General features: G+C 38.2%; 1 protein-coding gene across 1 annotated transcript in view; it reads left to right on the forward strand.

The window, feature by feature from the left end:
• The window catches only part of LOC142501681 (putative ATP-dependent RNA helicase DDX60), a 203,205-nt gene that overhangs the window by 25,470 nt on the left and 158,800 nt on the right, over positions 1-18,935 (forward strand). Inside the window, 7 exon segments of the mRNA XM_075611875.1 lie at positions 708-840; positions 2,521-2,590; positions 3,781-3,970; positions 7,513-7,854; positions 9,144-9,260; positions 10,108-10,278; positions 12,780-12,941. Coding sequence (XP_075467990.1) covers positions 726-840; positions 2,521-2,590; positions 3,781-3,970; positions 7,513-7,854; positions 9,144-9,260; positions 10,108-10,278; positions 12,780-12,941 — 1,167 coding nt within the window. The 5' untranslated portion in view covers positions 708-725.

An 18,935-nucleotide genomic window follows, 5' to 3' on the forward strand; every position in this document is an offset into this window, starting at 1 on the left:
TAACACTGCCTGCACTTTACCAGGACTTACATGCTAGGGCCAGAAAACACATAGCCAGGGGCACTAGGCAACATATATACATACATACATACATATATATATATATATATAATACCGATATTTAGATATATATTTACATCGCTACTCATTGTCCATAAAGGTATAGAGAGGGACTTAGCAGGACTTTTTGGGGAACACCGTTGCAGCAACACAGACACATGTTTGCTAGACTCTACCACTAGAACACTGAGGATGAAGGGAAAAAGAATAATGAATCTAGTATGTTATGGGGCCCACCTGGAATTTACTCTGGTTCCCTGGTCCATCAGTTTACCATTATAAATAAAATACAGCTTTTTTCACCCACGATCCTTTCTTGGTGTTTTATATGAGTGGGAGTGGGAGATTTACAGTATGGGTCATACTGTATGGTCAATAGGCGAAAAGACAAGTGTGGATTACACCAGTCATGTAAACTCTTATCTAACTTTGAATTCTCTTCAAAACAAGCATTTCTTTCTTCCAGTACCTAATTTTTGTGTCTTGTGCTCTTATTCTTGTGGTATTGTTTCCTATATTTTGTATGTTTTGTTGGTGTACTATGAAATTGTCAAACATTGAGTATAATATTGGCATTACAGTATATCAATAATAATATTTATAATTTAGAATAATGCATGCATTATATTTAATATTGTATTCAATAGGTAACTTCCAAAAAGACGATGGCATCAGGAGGTTGGGATCCAGGTAAAGGAGGATTAAAAAAGGGAACTACAAATGACATGTCAAAGTCTAATGTATTTTGCATGAACTACAGAACAGAGCTCCAAATTCCAGGTAATTATTTAGTTTCATACTGTATTTTTTTTATTAAATCTCCAAGAGGGGTAGATTTATACCAGCTGGCAAATAATTATGGTCCACAATAAAAATAAAAAAAATCTGTAACCTGAACCATAGAGAGATGCACTGTAACACATAATTCATCTACATCCCTCAAACAGGTTTTTGTACAGTAGCTTAGTGATCATACAGTACTGTACACTTAAGATTTGTTTATGTCTACTAATGGCAGTAAGTGAGAGGGTTTAGCAGCCATGTTTATTTAGAGGTTTTGCCCATAATTTATGAATTAAATGCACTGTTAAGAAAAGTAATGAGCAAGAAAACATTAAAAAGATGAAAACCAATATACAACTGCACAGTAATGTAAAAGAAACACAAATAAAAAATAAATATGCAAGTGAACGCCCCCTTTAAGAATTTGGCACAGCCAAGTCTGGGATAGGAGACACTTTAACTTGAGTGCCAGATGGTAGGTGGTAACTCACGGCTACCCCTCCGGCATGTCGCGATCATGTCATAGCTGTTGACTTAACACATGATCGTGGTGATATGAACAGAAAGGGGGGGTGCTCCTCTTCCATTAAGATCGCGATCTACCCTAGATCACAAGCAAAAAAGTAATGACATTCACTAGTGTACGTTATAAGGGGCTTCGGGGTGTAAGGACCTCATGACGTAAATTGTACGTCAATAGGGCATAGGGGAGTCTGGGGAAAACTGAAAAATGTGGATGCCCTTTTGGAATTTGTTGTTTTATGTTTGCTATAATCTGTATGGCTTTTTGTTATTTTATTCCAAATCATATCCATATTGTGTGTCTGGTTTGCAGCCTACTCCCAGTTTTATAGTGTACAGCTGAACAACAAAGGACAACATAGCTGTGCATAAATGGGTTGTCTTACACGTGCCCCAAGTCTGTTCAAATTGTATTTTGTTCCTGAGCCTAAACATGACTGTCCAGTATGGCAGGCTAAACACAGAGGGGTTTATTCTATAGCCACCAAAGTGGCCGAATGGGCTGTTTTTGGCAGATATAAAATAAGCCCGTAAGATATATACCTGTAAAGGAAGGGAACTAAAAGTGATTTGTTTAATGCGCTTATTTATAGTACATGTCTGCAATCAGAATTTTGAGATGTATCTTTTAAATAATATTTCTAAGAGGTTAAAATGAGGTTTGCGGTAACTGTCTGAGACATAAATGCACCTATGTACATTAGCTATGCAGTGGTTTACAATTTGTACAAACATTGGAATACAACTACAATATAGGGAATCTAATAATACAGAAGAAGTGAGTAGTGATCATCCAACAGTACGTGAACGCTTAGTTGAACAGGTGAGTTTTCAGATGGCTTTTGAAGTTGATTGTCAAAAAATAATTAGAGCATTAAAGGAGACCGTGTAATAAGTAATTTTGACATATATTAATAAAAATACTGTATTTGCAGAAAGACACTGCAGTTAATTCAATGTGCTTGTTTTTATGGTTGCTTCATTGAGTGCTTGCATTAAAATGTTTGGGCTGTTTTAACATTAATGACAAAAGCAATGTATTGTTTATTACTGCTGGAAACCTATTCTAATTTCCTTTGCAAAAATAATTCCAGCACAGAAATTGTTGCATATTACCTATTTAATATACTTGTGTTTTTTTATTTATTTTTTTAGAGCTGAATCATTATGCACTGTTTCTTGAAGAAATGTCTACATATGTCATGAAACAACTATCAAGAGCTCAGTGAGTATTTTTGCAAATTGAGACTGAACACATTCAGGGTCAGTTTTCAAAGTCTCCTGGATACAAACCAGGTCATGAGAAGTATCAAGGAAAAAACATTCCAATTCCAATGGGAGGAGTGGCTCAGTGAGTAAAGACACTGACTGGCAGGGGAACCTGGTTCAATTCCTGGTGTTGGCTCCTTGGGCAAGTTGCTTTATCTCCTTGTGCCTCAGGCACCAAAAAGCTAAATTAACCAGAGCACCCCCTTAAGGCATCCTGACTACCCATCTCAGGGTGACTTAGAACAGCTATAGCCTTTGTGTCTCCAGACTATTCACCCGATAGGGCAATCTAAAGCATAGTTTCGTGATTGAGGAAAGGAGTTCCCCCGGACACTACACCTAGCCTCCCTCCTTCCTTCTAGAAGAGCACCTTATTATCTTACAGTTCTGCTTTGCTGATAGCCTGTCCTGATGATCTCAGCAGCGCCTCCAAATGTAACGGTGCCCTCCCCCTCTCTGGAAGATTTTGCCATTACACGGTGTAGTGTGGTGCATTCCTGCTGGGTTACAGTAGATCTTAGTATCCTGCGGTGTTGTGGAGGAGAACAGAACAGGCTTCTAGGGTAGTAACTGATTCTTTCTCATGGTGACAGCGCCTCCATCTCTTGCAGGCCCCAGGGATGTGGGGACAATCCCTGCAGGAGAACTTACTTCCCCTCCCCCTGATAGATTGTAGTCTTAGGCAGGAAGATATCTTTGAACAGGATCACTTTATTTAGTACACTGGGAGATGGAGCAGAATACACAGCATACTTCACTTCGTGGGCCTTCACCCTCAGGATGTAGCCTAGATCTCCACCCCAGGCCAAGTGGTTTTCAACCCTTTCCCGGAGGAATTTAGGCCATTCCATGTTTTGGTAATAACCATATAATACTCTTACGTGTATGTGTAGTCTAAGTGCATTCTCTTGCGTCTTATATCCTTGGTCACTGGTGTGTCTGGAGTTCCCAGAGGAAAGGGTTGAAAAGCACTGGGCTAGTGTGATCTCAAGAAGGATGGGTTTACTGTACTTAAACAATGTCATGGAAAGGGAAGCCCATTTGAACAAACACAAATAGACTTTTCAAGCAGGATGTCTAATATTTTGGAAAAGCCGTTGTAACTTTTTCCTGTACAGTAAATGTCTTTTTATCGGGTTGTTTCAGGTTTGTCAGCCTACTTAATGATTATGTTGAATCAGAGTTTTTCCTGATCGATGGTGATTCCTTAATGATAACCTGCCTTTCTTATGAGAGCCTGCAGAAAGGACAGAATCTGCATTTTTTTTTCTTGATTGAACAGTTTTTGCTGGATTTGACCAAAAAGGGAGCAAAATATGTTGTTGTTTTCTTCAAGGTAATTGCAGTTGTTTTACCTAAAATTAAAATGTATCTGTATCAAACAAAAAAAAGTTTGTGCTAGCCCAGGACAGGCAGTTTTATTTATGAAGAAAAGTGCAAAAACTAAGGACAGGATTAATTTTTTTTTATATATACCCCAATATTATAGTATATTTACAATGATTAACTATTCCCATGACTGTTTAATTCATTCTCTATTACTACTGTATTCGAGTTTCCTGGTGGTAGCGCTCCATCGGAGCTATTGCACTATAATGAATAACCCACTATGTATCAAGATGGTTGAGCGTTTTTATTCCAAACATTTTTATTAGGCATAGTTAAGTTTACAAACATTGCACTACAAATATGGCCTAATACAGTAACACGTTTTTCGGGTTGAATAGTAGGGGATCAGGGTATCACCCAGGGGGCATGACCCCAGCACCACGTCATGGTCCAGAGGCCTGAGAGATAGAAAAAGAGTAAGAAAAAAGAGGGGGGGGGGAGAGGGAGGGATGAGGGGATGGGTTGTCACCCCTCCTCCCGGCTGCCGGGGTTCTTTCATCTATGCTCTGAAACCTTCTTACAATCATATTACCGAATAGGGTGTATTTTGGTTGGGGTTAGTGGGACAGCCAGGGCTCCCATATTTTATAGACACTTTCTGTTGAACGTTTAAGAAAGGCCGTCAGCCTTTCCATTGACATGACCTCATTTAGTCTTTTCTTTACATTTTGTTTTGTGGGGGGCAGCACCTTCTTCCAAGAGGACGCCACTGAGCATCTCGCTGCTGTAAGAATGAAGGAGATTAATTTCTATATTGGGCGAGCAATTTCCTCTATTGGTCTGCCCAATAAGTAGGTCAGTGGAACAATGGTAATTCTGAGGTCTGTGACCTCTTTTATTAAAGTTTGTATTGTGAGCCAATATTTCTGAATCTCTGGACATAGCCACCAGATGTGGGCCATGTCCCCTCTTTGTCCACAGCCTCTCCAGCAAAGATCAGAGGCCAGAGGGTAGATTTGTTTTAGTCTCACTGGAGTAAGATACTGTAAAGTGTAGCTTACCACAGACGAAGCACGACAGCGGTGCTGAGGCAGGGAATTGAGTAACGCTGACCCACAGCCACGCGGGCGCGCCTAAAGTGTAGAGTAGTCGTTCAAGCCAGGTCAGGGTTATGGATAGTAGAGTAGTTAAGGTACTTGCCATGTTCAGGAGTGGAGAGTTGCGGATCGTCGGTATGCGTAGCCAGGTTCAGGATTGGAGAGTATCGGATAGTCGGGGTACGTAGCCAGGTTCAGTATTGGAGATAGTCGGATCGTAGGAGTATTTAGCCATGGTCCGGACAGGAGCCAGAAGAGTAGTCAGATGAGCCAGGTCAGGATAGGCGAGAAGCGGAGACCAAGGTACTAGCAGGGTCAGGCAACAAGAGGTTAACAGCAAGTAAGGTATTGTTCAGGAACACGGATGTGGCAAGGCATGGCATCACAATGACTATGCTCAGCGATTACTGACTGCAGACTGAAGGTATATAAAGGAGGATCCTCCAATAGCCAGCCAGGGCGGAACAAGGAATTGGAGAAGTATTGGCTGTTGGTGCACAGGGGTGTGCCCTAGGAAACAGCCTAATCAGGGTTAAGAAAAGAGTTGCTTGCACGCCGTCCCGCGCTCGTCACGGAGGCCAGGGCTTGAGTCGCACGTCACTCGCACGCCAACTCCTGAGAGGAGAGGGAGCGGGGCCCGTCGTGTGCCAACCCACGCGTGTCACGGAGGTGGAGGGGCAGAGCTTGGGTCGCACGTCACTCCCACACTGATTCCTGGGAGCAGAGGAGGCAGGACTCATCTCGTGCCGACCCGTGTGCGTCACGGAGGTCGAGGGGCGCGACCTGACCCACGCGTCAGCAGGGAGGCTGGAAGAGCGTCCATGACGAGTGACCCGAATCTTGTTGGTGATAGCCCCAGATAAGTTTTAGAATAATGGTCGGCAATGCAGTACCTTAAGCCTCAATTGTCAGTTAAAAAGGCGCTCAAGTATCTTGATACATAGTGGGTTATTCATTATAGTGCAATAGCTCCGACGGACTGTTTGGCTACACACAGGCATAGTCCCACCGCCTCCCCTGTGACTCACTGAAGCTGCTGTGGGTGAGGAAAACCCATGATTAATCCTGACAGGCTTGCCCTTACCAGGAGAAGGGCAGACTGGTAGCCAGAAACCAGCCCTGGCTACGAATAGAAGAAATGTAGCCAATAAAAATACTATTAGGCTTATACCAAAAGAAAGGGGGAGTTCCCAGCACTCAAACCGATAAATGATGAAATAAGAAAAAATAAGAAAAAATGATTTTAACTATAACATATACAAATACTGTAAACACACAGGGCATAGATAATGGACATTTAATCAATGTTAACAGCACAACTGACCAAAGAAAAAAAGGGCCCAACAGTATATGGTGTAGGATAAACATATAGTAAGTGAGAACATGAGGTGAGGATATCCTGCAGGATTTACTGCTGCTCCTGAGACTCTCTACTGATCACTGCACATGATGCTTAAAAGCCTAAACATTTCTGGTATTTCTTGTAGGAGTCAGTGCCAGTTTGAGACACATTTACTCTGTTTATTGGCTGTGTATCTTGCCTCTTTAGGTGATCAACACCTTCCTATTCCTGATGCCCTGCGGGTGTGTTTTTACCTTTTTGGTTTTTCATAAGCTGTTGCTAATTCAGTTAGAGTGCTCTCTCTGTGCTGTTTTCCATTGTGTGGGCATACAGTAATTAGAGTGTAGCATTTATTTATAGCTGCTCACTGTGTCCACCTTGTAAGGGAGACCCTGTTCCTATTAGGTGTAAGGGAAGTATCTGGGATCGTAGAGATCTTGGGGAATGGGCCAGAAACAGTGGCTCTCCACCCCAAAACATTGCCTCCCTTATTTCCCTAACTTTTCCCTTTTTCACTTGTCTTCCCCTCTACCCTTCCCTTCCCTCACCCCGTGTTCTCCCTTACTATATGTTTAACCTACACCATACACTGTTGGGCCCTTTTTTGCTTTGATCAATTGTGCTGTTAACATTGATTACATTTCCAGTGTGTATATTTGTATATTTTCTAGTAAAAGCAATTTTTTTCTCTTATTTAGTCATTTATCAGTTTGAGTGCTGGGAACTCCCCCTTTCTTTTGGTATATATTTGAAGGCGGGTATAGGGTCCCTTCAGGTTCCTGTTGCACCACATTCATATTTCACTCATATATATATACACAAGTGCTGTTTAATCTATATACTTTCAATACTATATAGGTTTGTATAACTACTTTATCCTTGATAAAGAGCACACATTGTTTAGCTGGTCATCAGCTGTTATATTTCAGAAATATAAACATTTACTCTGTTGATACAGGTTCCTCGTGTTTAAAGGGTTGTTGATGGTAAAAGGACTCACAGTCACACTTTATGTTCTTAGAAATTACAATTTATTTAAAGTATATCATGCTTGCAATGTATTTTCCTTCTTAAATTTATTTTAAACATTGTGTATTTCCCCCCCCTCAGGAAGCAGAATATCTGTATTTTAGGCAACCTCAATTGATCACATTGCGGACCCAGCTCATACTCCATCTGGATGAACATACGGACATTGTCATTAATTCAGACTTCTCTAACTTTCTGTCACCACCATGGAGAGAATTCCTTGCTGACAATTGCCCCTATTTCATGCTTGTGTCTGATGAAGGGCTGAATCTTCCTCAGACCTGCTTTCTACATTTGTTAATCCTTAATGCCCTGGGAAACAGAATAAATGTAGTACTCACCTCAGGTCAGGAGTCTGACCTACTCAGAGTGCACGGATACCATGTGAATTGCTTTGGAGAGCACAGGCATTTCATGAATACTGTAAGCTGAACCATTTACTATCCTTTTCATTTAAAAAATTGTAATTCTGTAACTGATTGTGACATAACATTTTGACCATAGATCTCAGTTCACTATTGTATATATGTTGACCTTGACTATTGAAAAATATATTGCATAACAATATATTGCATGCTTTTTTGTCCACAAAAAAATAACATATATATATATATATATATATATATATATATATATATATATATATATATATATATGTATATATCTTGTTTCAAAAACAGTTAAAGAGGCAAACAATGAATATATGTATTTGCACTTTATATGGATTCTGCCATATTAAGTGACTTAAGTAGTGCTAAATGAATGAGTTTAATGTATATATTTTTATAAGTTGGCCATATTTGCTAAACTGTCTTGTGACGGACGACACATTACAGCCCATTGAAGTTAATGAGCTGTAAGACACCTTCCAGTGCCAGAAGGTGTCTTATGACATAAGACTGCTTAATAAATTTGGGCCACAGACTCCACAATATAAAGACCATGCTTACATACACTGCATCATTATCTATCTGAACAAGCTCCTCACCCCTACCACATGCAGCACTTATCACCTGAGATCTGACTCCAAAAGACTGTTCATGGTCCCAAGGTTGAACAAAGTATCCGGCCACTCCTCCTTCTCTTACCGTGCACCCCAAAACTGGAACAATCTACCGGAGACTCTCACAGACACCACCAGTCTAAGTTCTTTCAAAACTAAAGCTGTCTCGCATTTTAATCTGGTCTGTAACTCTTATATACGCCTATAATATATATTATCTCTAACATTGCGTGCAATGTCTTGTATATAATGTATACCCTGTTCACTTACAGTATGTAACTGTATTTGTAACCATGTATTATTTGTCATCTTAATTCTATGCCAAGGACATACTTGAAAATGAGAGCTAACTCTCAATGTATTACTTTCTGGTAAAACATTTTATAAATAGATACAGTATTAGTACCATCATGCTTGTATCAATATAGTGCATTTCTAAAGTTGGCAGAAATGCAGTGCAGTTCCCATCACTGGAGTGCATTTCCCATTACTGCAGTGAATGATTTCATTACGGAATTACTGTTATTTAATAGATATGGCCCTAAGTGCATAATTTTCTGTGTCCTCCCTTTTTATCGATGCCTATAAAATCTTGCCTGTAATATTCAGTACTTACACATCTATAAGTAAGGTTTTTACGAAAACAACACAAATAAACCGCATTTCTTTTGACAAATAATCAATAATTTTATTTTCTCTTCTGTTTTAGAATTATCAGAAAATTAAGGAAGTCTGTATGGAATTGGTTGCATTCTCCAAAAGGTCATACGAAAAAACAGTGTGTTTTCTACTGATACATTTAAATTCAAAGGACTTGCAGGAAGAGGTGAAGTTATGCTTTCTTTATATTTCACTCAGGATAGAGAATATGTTCACCCATATGATTGATTGTTTAGCTTTCTTCTTTGCATAATGCACATTTTAAAAAGACCCCACTCCCCCAATACTTTTTTAAAGGAGCCCTACTCCCCCAATACATTTTAAAAAGACCCCAATCCCCCCAATACATTTTAAAAAGTCCCCCATTACCCCAAGAGAGGGGAGACCGGCAGCCGGGCCTTACCAGAAGTCGGGCCCAACTTGCACCCCCAGCCGGCCACCACCGGGCCTGGGACACCTGTCCCCGCTGTCACCCCCTGTGGGCGGCCCTGTGCTTAAATATATATTGTGATATTTTAAAGCTGTAATTAACCTAATTCCAAACAAAATATATAGATTTTTTTTTTTACAAAATCTCAACAGGGCAGTCTAGTCTTACCCCTGATGCACTTTAATTTATGTATGAACAATATGTCATGTTTTGTTTTGTAAATGGGTTCAAGAAAATGAAATACAAACTTTAAGGTCATCGCTGGAATATGGCAAAACAGTCAGAAGTTGGAACACAGTATTTGAAAAAGCAACAGCATGTCACAGTATTGTTTAAAAGTTAATAATTTACTGCAATTCTCCATATTCAGTACATGATAAAAGAACTTAACAACAATATCATATTGTCAGGTTATTGCAACACCATGATCATCATTCTTATGCTCAACCAAGGCCCTTTGTTTTATGTTAATTTCCAAAACATTACATTTTTGGTAATTTTTTAATGCTCTGGACATTGCAGCAGGTTAAATATGTATCTTCCTTTCTATTTTATGCTATAGACAAATATGTTTCTCTAACAGGTATCTAAAACCAAAATTAGGCTCTCTCGTCTTTTGTCTGGAGGATCAGATATAAGTCAGATTGTCTGTATTGTTTCATGCTCTATGGCCCTTAAGTCATATGCTACTATTGTGAAAAAACAGAAGAAACAAAATAAAAGAAAAGATACTCAAAAACATCATAACCAGCTGGTGAGTTTTACATTACAGGTATACAATGTATTTGTTTCAATGCTATCTGTATACTGCTATTAAACAATAAGGATTATTATTAATTAACCATTGGTTAAATGGATCTGTTAGAAGGAGGTGCTTCACTTCTCATGCCTTGGTTTATTGTGTCCATCTCTGCTCACTACATTCAATTACCTCCAGTCCCTGAAACACACTGGAGTAATCTTTACTGTCACACTATTAAGAATACTATTTTCCAGACAGCACATGCACACACAAGTTCTCAGTAAAAGGTGAAAGGAACAAAAAAAATAATCATGCTGTGCACTGGAGGATTTTGTTATTTAAAAAAAATATTATAGTATAGATTATACATATATATATATACACAAATATTGACATAGTTATTATACTTGAAAAAAATACAAAAAACCTCTAAGTCCTTCTTTTGTTGAATTTAATCGGCTTAGATACTATATTTGTAGGTACAGTATATTGATAAAAATATAAAAGATATATATATATATATATGATATACGATACCGTTTTGACGTGAAACCAGAGGGCAGCACTCAGGTAAGTAAGTAAACAGGTTTTGTATTAGAAAAATGACACAAATAATCCATTATTTGTGTCATTTTTTTAATACAAAACCTGTTTACTTACTTACCTGAGTGCAACCCTCTGGTTTCACGTCAAAACGGTATCGTATATCTTATTATTATTTATGGGATTAGCACCTACCAGTATGGACTTACCAGTGTTGTGCTGGCTGACTCCTGTGTTATATATATATATATATATATATATATATATATATATATATATATATATATATATATATATATATATATATATATATATAAAAAAAACATAATACTGAGTTAAGTTATGGTGAGTAAAAAAAGTGAGAAAAACCCTCCACAGGAAAGCAAATATGCAAATATACCTAGAAAACCACCCACAGACAGCTGTTTCGACCTTGATGGGTCTCATCAGTGTGGGGTTGATTTTACTGGGAATGCAAGAGAGGCTATGGGATAGGCTAAACCATAATACTGAGTTAAGTTATGGTGAGTAAAAAAAGTGACAAAAACCCTCCACAGGAAAGCAAATTTCTGGGTATGCACCTTAACCCTGGCTGTGCTCAAAGCTGTGACCATGCAGCAAGCTTAAGCCTATAGGGAACCATGTTAAAAATGGTTATTGAGGCAAAAAGTGACACTGTGTGCTCATTTGCATGTCATTTCCCAGAATCCCTTGCTGCAGTGGAAGTGCTGTATGCTGGGTGATAATGGGGAAAGGCGGGGTTGCAGACCTGCCTAAGACATGCAGATGAGCATACAGCTATATTTGCATATATATATATATATATATATATATATATATATATATATATATATATATATATATATATGCAAATATAGCTGTTATATATATATATTCTCTTCTTATCCGTTCAGTCGAGTATGACTCTCGGTCACTCTATGGATCAGTATTCTCCATGTCTTTCGATCTCTCACGGCTTCTTTAATTTCTGCTATGTTCATTCCAGTATTTTTCTTGATGGTATCTAGCCAGCGAGTTCTTGGGCGGCCTCTTCCTCTTTTGCCACCGATCATTCCAAGCATGACGTCCTTCTCAAGCGACTTGCTTTGCATGATGTGACCAAAGTAGGAAAGCTTTTGCCTTGTTATCTTGGCCTCCAGTGAGATTTTCGGTTTGATCCGTTCCAGAACTGCTTGGTTCGTTATTCTGGCTGTCCACGGAATGCGTAGCAGACGTCTCCAGCACCAGAGTTCAAATGCAAAAGGGTAATAATAAGGGCAGTTAAAATGTGGAATTTACTACCGCTAGATACAATAAATATCTTTAAGAAATAGTTAGACATCTTTTAAGAAAGCAATGGTATTCAGGGACATAGCAACTAAATCAAACATGGGAAGGATGTTGATTCAGGGAATAATCTGATTGCCATTATTGGAAACAGAAAGGAATTTATTTTTCCCCTTATGAGGATAATGTTTGGATACAGTATATTATTATTTGGATAATGTTTCACTGGGTTTTTTTGTTTGCCTTCCTCTGTATCAATATACCTACAAATATAGGATAAGTATCTCAGTCGATTAAATTCAACATAAATTGGATTTAATGGATTTTTGTATTTTCAAGCTCATATTAACTATGTAAATATGTCCTTGGTATATATGTAGTACAAACAGAAATACCTTGTTGTAAACATAATTAATACTTATTCAATTGATAATATATCAATATCCAGTTTTTTTTTATCCTTGCAAATTTCAGTTTTCTGTAATAGTTTTGCAGTCAACATGTTCATTCATTAGAGTCACAGCTTCATTTGCCACTGTATTAACAAGCTGCTAATATTTTAGTTTCTTGGCAATGCGCTGCCTTGATTTGTAGTTCTTTGCAGGTGAACGTAGCACTGAAAAGTTACACTAAGATTATCACATGTACAGTAAACTAACAATTAGCATTATTTTTTTCCTCAGGAGGCTGACAATGATTATCTGACACTAGACGAAGTTATTGATCTGTGCAAAATACACTGTCTCAGTGTGGCATTTCTCCTTACATTGCCTCTCTCCCAGAGAGCAAAGTCTAGGATTGTTCATGCAACCTGGAATAAACAGGCTTTAACATTTATAGACTTGGTAGGTATTGAGCCATTCACTGTACTAATTAATGGGTTTAATGTATTCATAGGCATTAAACTGTGTGAACTGCTTGTTTTTGTTACACTATATTATAATAGCCTTCAATGGACTAATATGAGTGTTCTTAATACTTTAGATTAGATGTGAATTATCCTCCAGTTGCTTTATCTTTATATACACTTTCTAGAACTTTGTCTAATTATACTCTAGTTCTTAAACGCTGGTGTATTATGTGTATATGTATTTGTTTAACTTGCCTTTGAATTCCGATAGGGCTTTTTATTAACAATATAAAGTTGATGCAAAACACAAAAAGGAGACATGTCAAGGCAAATTTGGGGCACATTTAATGCAAATTGCATAATTTTTATCCAGCATGTTTTTGTGACAATGTATCAAGGTCTTTACTACACTTTTGCACTATGGGCATCAGCTTGTCATTTGGGGAGTGTCAATAGGAGAGAGGGAGGAGTTATACAGATTACAATGGGATGTGTTCAGCTTTTATTTGGTTGTTTTTCCCTTTTTATCTTGCATTTGCTTAAAAAAAAATCTCCGAGGTCTAAGGTGGCGTAATCTTCTCTGACTAATAATTGTTTCAAATGTAGGAAACTGTCTTAAATGTAATTGAAATGCAAGACGAACATGGGGAAATGCATCAAAACAAACATCTCTTAGCACTTTTTTACATTGACCCATCTACCCCCATTTTAATACAGATAGTTCCAAATGATGTCATCCCAAAACAGCACTATTCATACAACTAAATCACAAATAGTACTAATGGTACACCTAAATCCCAAAATAGCACTAATAATACGTCTAAATCCCAAAATAGCACGAATAGTACAGTACTTCTAAATCCCAAAATAGCACGAATAGTACTTCTAAATCCCAAAATAGAACTAATAGTACTTCTAAATCCCAAAATAGATCTAATAGTACTTCTAAATCCCAAAATTGCACTAGTAATACTTCTAAATCCAAAATAGCACGAATAGTTCTTCTAAATCCCAAAATTGCACTAGTAATACTTCTAAATCCCAAAATTGCACTAGTAATACTTCTAAATCCCCAAATAACACTAATAGTACTTCTAAATCACTGTGGAATGTTTTGTTAAACTTTTTGTTGTGTTTGAACTGTGGCTGTAGCAGGTTTCATTGTTTCCTTTTGGAGGGACATTCTGCACTGTGTAATAACTTTTATACATGTTTTGTGAATATTCACCAATGTCTGTGTAATCCATGATTTTCTACATTATTCTCTCATTCCTAAGAGTTTAAAGTTTTGAATTATTATTTATACATTTCAAATCCAGTTTTAAAAAAAAGCTTCTTTTTTTTTCTACATTAATTTTTTTTTATAACTGAAGAGCACGTGTATTTCAAAAATGCATTAAAAACAAAGAGAGATGCCAGTAGACATGGTAAAAACATAGTAGAAAACATTGGTTCAAAATATATGGAGTGAGTTAAGCTTACCTTTCAGGTGTGTTTTTCCTGCCTGCAATGTACTCTACGACAAAAAGTGTAGCTATAAAGTGCAATAATAAGTATAAAAATAGGAATATTGGGAATCACTTCCAAAGTTTTTTGTAGATTAAAAGAAAGTAATTTTAAAATACTGTAGCTGGCAGGAGCTTGAGGTAGATTGTATCATATTTGTATACACAACCTGTGCAATATTTCTACATAGGATTTATTTAAATACTGCACATTAAAATGATGAAGTTTCTACTGTATATCCATCTCAAGCAAGATGAAGCAATTTTTCAGCTTAGTTGAAATTCTCTGTTGTCATCTTCTTTTTATTTCAGCTTCACATTATTATGAACAGTAATTTGCAGCAAACCAATGGTGATCACTTCATGTGTTAAAATGGTTATGGACTTCCAGTTTTCAATCACGTGTTTCTTGTTAGCAAATATGTATTCAATTTCCTTCTTGATTCCATTGGAACCACTCAATGTAAATGTTCTATTTGTATTTTTCTTGAAAAATGAATTCACATTGTACGGTACCAATCTGTCTCCACTTTCATTCCTGTTGCTGTAACCATTAAAACTTACAGTATGAAGATTGTAGTTAAAAGTGCAGAAAAACCTGGAGGAATTGCTAACAAAACAAGAGAAGAAAAATATAAAAACATCAGGTGAGACAAAGCAGTTAATGAGGAGAGAAATAAATGAGACAAACCAAGGTAGTGGTAAGTAGTGAAGAAGATTAGAGAAGATACTGTAGCAACAGTTTAAAGAAAAATAAGCAGTTATCTCTGATTGGATGAAGCAAATTTTCACACTCAAACAATACAATGGATCAACAATAAAAGACTGTGCATGGGTCATCAAAAGAGTTGAGGACTTCTAAAAGAAATCCAGCAGAGGAAGAGCGAGAAGAAACCATGAATGATGCACCATGTGTCCTTCCAGACGATGTGGCAAAACCAAAGAAATCCATGAAGAATGGAAAGCTCCCCCCCCCCCCACCAGGAGGATGAAATTAACTAAAATATTGAAAGAAGCTGGGAAAGAAGTAGAATAAATCCTTGCAAAATTCTTTACATGCTGCGTGAAGAACAGGAAAATTCCCGAACAATGGAAGAATGTCATTTATCCACATTTGCAAGAAAGAAGGCAATAAGACCTCAAGAATTACAGATGATTCCATATACTTTCAAGCACTTACAAGATGTTTTTGAAGATACTCACTAAACTTCTGCAAGACGTTTCAGATTTTGCCCAGCCTAGAGAAGAAGGATTAATCAGTGCATACATCACAATGGACCACATCCTAGTTGTATTATAAGGGATTTCCTAAAGTAATAAATATGTCCATCAATCAGCTTGAATTCATAAATTACAAAAAAGCATTTGATCCTCAACTGTTTTAAATGCATTAAGAAGACATTGAAAAAATGTATATTTATATTATAAAGAACATTTACAAGAATACCACATTATCCATTAGATTACATAAAGATACAAGCAAAATAAGGATCAGTAAAGTGTTGTGAAACACAGACACCATGTCACCAAAGGTTTTTTACTGCAACACTTGAAAAATTGTAAAGGACATTAAATTGGGAAGAAAAATTAAAGAAAATCAACAATGAATACTTGAATCATCTACGAAGTCCAGAAGACCTCCAAAAATAATTCAGAGAACTCACTGAAGCAAATTACTGTAGAAGGTGGGCTTCCATGTGAATCTCAGCAAGAGCACAATGATGTTCAACAAATGTGTCAACTTTACAAAATGTACAATAGATGTAACAGAACTAGAAGAGGTCAAAATATGCCAGCAAGTATCAATGAATGAAAACCTTTGAATGATAGCAATCAGAGAATGAAGATAGAATGGAGCGCATTTGGAAGAAACAAGACAATGTTTTAAGGGAACAGTCCACTGTGCCTTAAGAGAAAAATTTCCGAACAGTGTATTCTGCCTGTGCTCACCAATGAATGTGAAACTTGGACCCTAAATGCAAAGACTATTCAAATGCTTCAGAAAGATCAAAGATGTATGGAGAGATAGTGGCTTTCAATGGAATGCTACTCCACACAGTCAGTATTAAAAATGAATAGATAACTTTACTGCTTGACAGGCATTATAGGGAAAGAGACACTCGCATATATCAGAGCACAACAGAGAATCTTGCTAGTCCCTTAGTTCTCTGACCTGGTAAAATCTTGTCAGATTGAATCATGGAAGACATTGAGAAAAATGAATCAATGCCTTGAAGGGAGCTCTGAACGCTAGAATATTTACTTGCAGCAATATTTCCAAGGGTGGTCACATGCCTCGGGCAAAATAACTTTGAAAACTGGCTCTCCAGCATATGAAACTCAAGTCTACTGGTCGTGTGCACCATTAAATTGGTATTTCAGATTTTCCTTTGGATAGATTTTCTGGGAGCTCCCAACATTTTAGGGAAACCAAGGTTTTGGAGACTAATCTTTTGAGAGAAATCTTGAGAATCTCAGAATATCCAGTATGCCATAAAATCAGTGTTTGAATGGGCATGGATAAAAATAAGCCTTATGTACTGTTTTTATTGTGGAAGCCATCAGTTCTATGAGGGACATGCATTGATTTGCTGCAAAGAAGGGTGACATATATCTGCTATGCTAAAATTGAAATCTTGTTTAACTTGTCTATAGAATACTTTTACTCCTTCTGTGTTGAAAAATCTAATATTCAGTCATGTTCTTAATCAAATGTATGTATGTCTTTATTTATATAGCGCCATTAATGTACATTGCGCTTCACAGTAGTAATACATGTGTCAATCATATAAATAACAAATAATACAAATAACAGATCATTGGAATCACTGTTTCAGACATAAAAGTAACATTTTGGAAGAGGAATCCCTGCTCCGAAGAGCTTACAATCTAATTGGTAGGTAGGAAGAATGTACAGAGATAGTAGGAGGTAAATGCGTCTGCAGGGGGCTAAGTGTTATGTATCATGTGTATAGTATTAGCCACGGTGCTACTCATATGCTTCTTTAAGCAAGTGTGTCTTAAGGTGGGTTTTAAAGGTGGATAGAGAGGGTGCTGGTCGGGTATTGAGGGGAAGTTCATTCCAGAGGTGTGGGTCAGTCAGTGAGAAAAGTTTAATATATGATATGTGATATATTAAAAATTTAATATATGTTGCCCTGTGTAATTTTGGGTTTACATGCCTCTCTCATTTTGTGCAGTAATTCCTGTTAAGAGGGCAGGTTTGCCAGAAGTCATCATGGAGGTTTACCCTCAAACCATATGTGATGTGTAGTGTGAAGCAAAGGAAGTGACAGCATGCTCTGTGTCCACTAACAGTGACACAGGGGTGGGTCTTTCTGGAGCTATATAATGCGCATCACTTCCTAAAGGTAGTGTGTTATGTCTGGGTCAAGTGTCTGGTGCAAGAGCTGTGAGTCTGTGCAGCTCAAGTGTCAGTAGTTGCAGAGTGACAAGCTGACCCCACACTGTGTCAGAGCTCTGGCACAGATGGTGGCCCTCCCTTAGGGGTGAGGTGGCAGAGATATCCCTGTCTCTATTACAGAGTCAGGAGGGAATTTCCTTGAGGTGTACAACTATGCTAATGTGCGGCTAAGTACCGGCCGCTATGATGGGCAGTCTGCCATGTATGATGACAATAAAGATGCCTTTGATTCAAAGACCCTTCTTGCCTGAGACTGGAGTTAATCAGGAAGAAGATGCACCCAGGAGTTCTCTTCCAGAGACTCCTCCCTGCTATTGTGGGGATCTGGAAGGGATGGAGGCGCTGTCCCAACTGTCTGTAGAACTCAGCACTACCTCACACACCTGTCATGGTGAAATCCCCACTACCATCGAGTGGGAGACTCAGGAGTCCTGTGAGCCAGCAGGTGCACCACATGACACAGACATGTAACTGGAGGCAGATTCTGCACATAGGGGCCCATATGAGATTGGGTAGGGGTCTGACCGTTACATTTTTGGAGGCGCTGCTGAGAGTGCATCAGGACAGGCTTTGCTAGGCTGACTAGGAAACAGGGAATGTATGCTACCAGTGATGTGCTGCAGGATGGAAGAAAGCCAAGGGGTAGTCAGGAGTATAGCAGTACCAAGTTCACTCGCAAAGCACACCCTAGGGCCTGATATGGAGTAAGGGAGATCTGGAGACAGGGCTATAGCTGTTCTAGTCACCTTGAGGCAGCTAGTCGTAGGATGCCTTAGGGGGTAGCCTGGTTAATGCAGGTCAGGAACTCCTGGGAGGGTCAGCGATAGGTGTAGCCAACAGTAGGTGACGCCCTAAGTACTGCATGGAGAAGTCAGAGTAATCTAGCCAGTAACCAGACTATTTACCACAGAGCACATACTGGAGGATAGCGTGTACAGCATACAGAGAGAGAGAGAGCGTTAGCCTAGCCTGAGGTAGTGCATACATGAGTGAGATACATGTAGAGGTGCACTGGCATACTTTATTGCATCGAAATGGCAGCTGCCCAGCAGAGAGGAGC

This window comes from Ascaphus truei, chromosome 1, assembly GCF_040206685.1.
Source record: "Ascaphus truei isolate aAscTru1 chromosome 1, aAscTru1.hap1, whole genome shotgun sequence".
NCBI classification, from domain to species: Eukaryota; Metazoa; Chordata; class Amphibia; order Anura; family Ascaphidae; genus Ascaphus; species Ascaphus truei.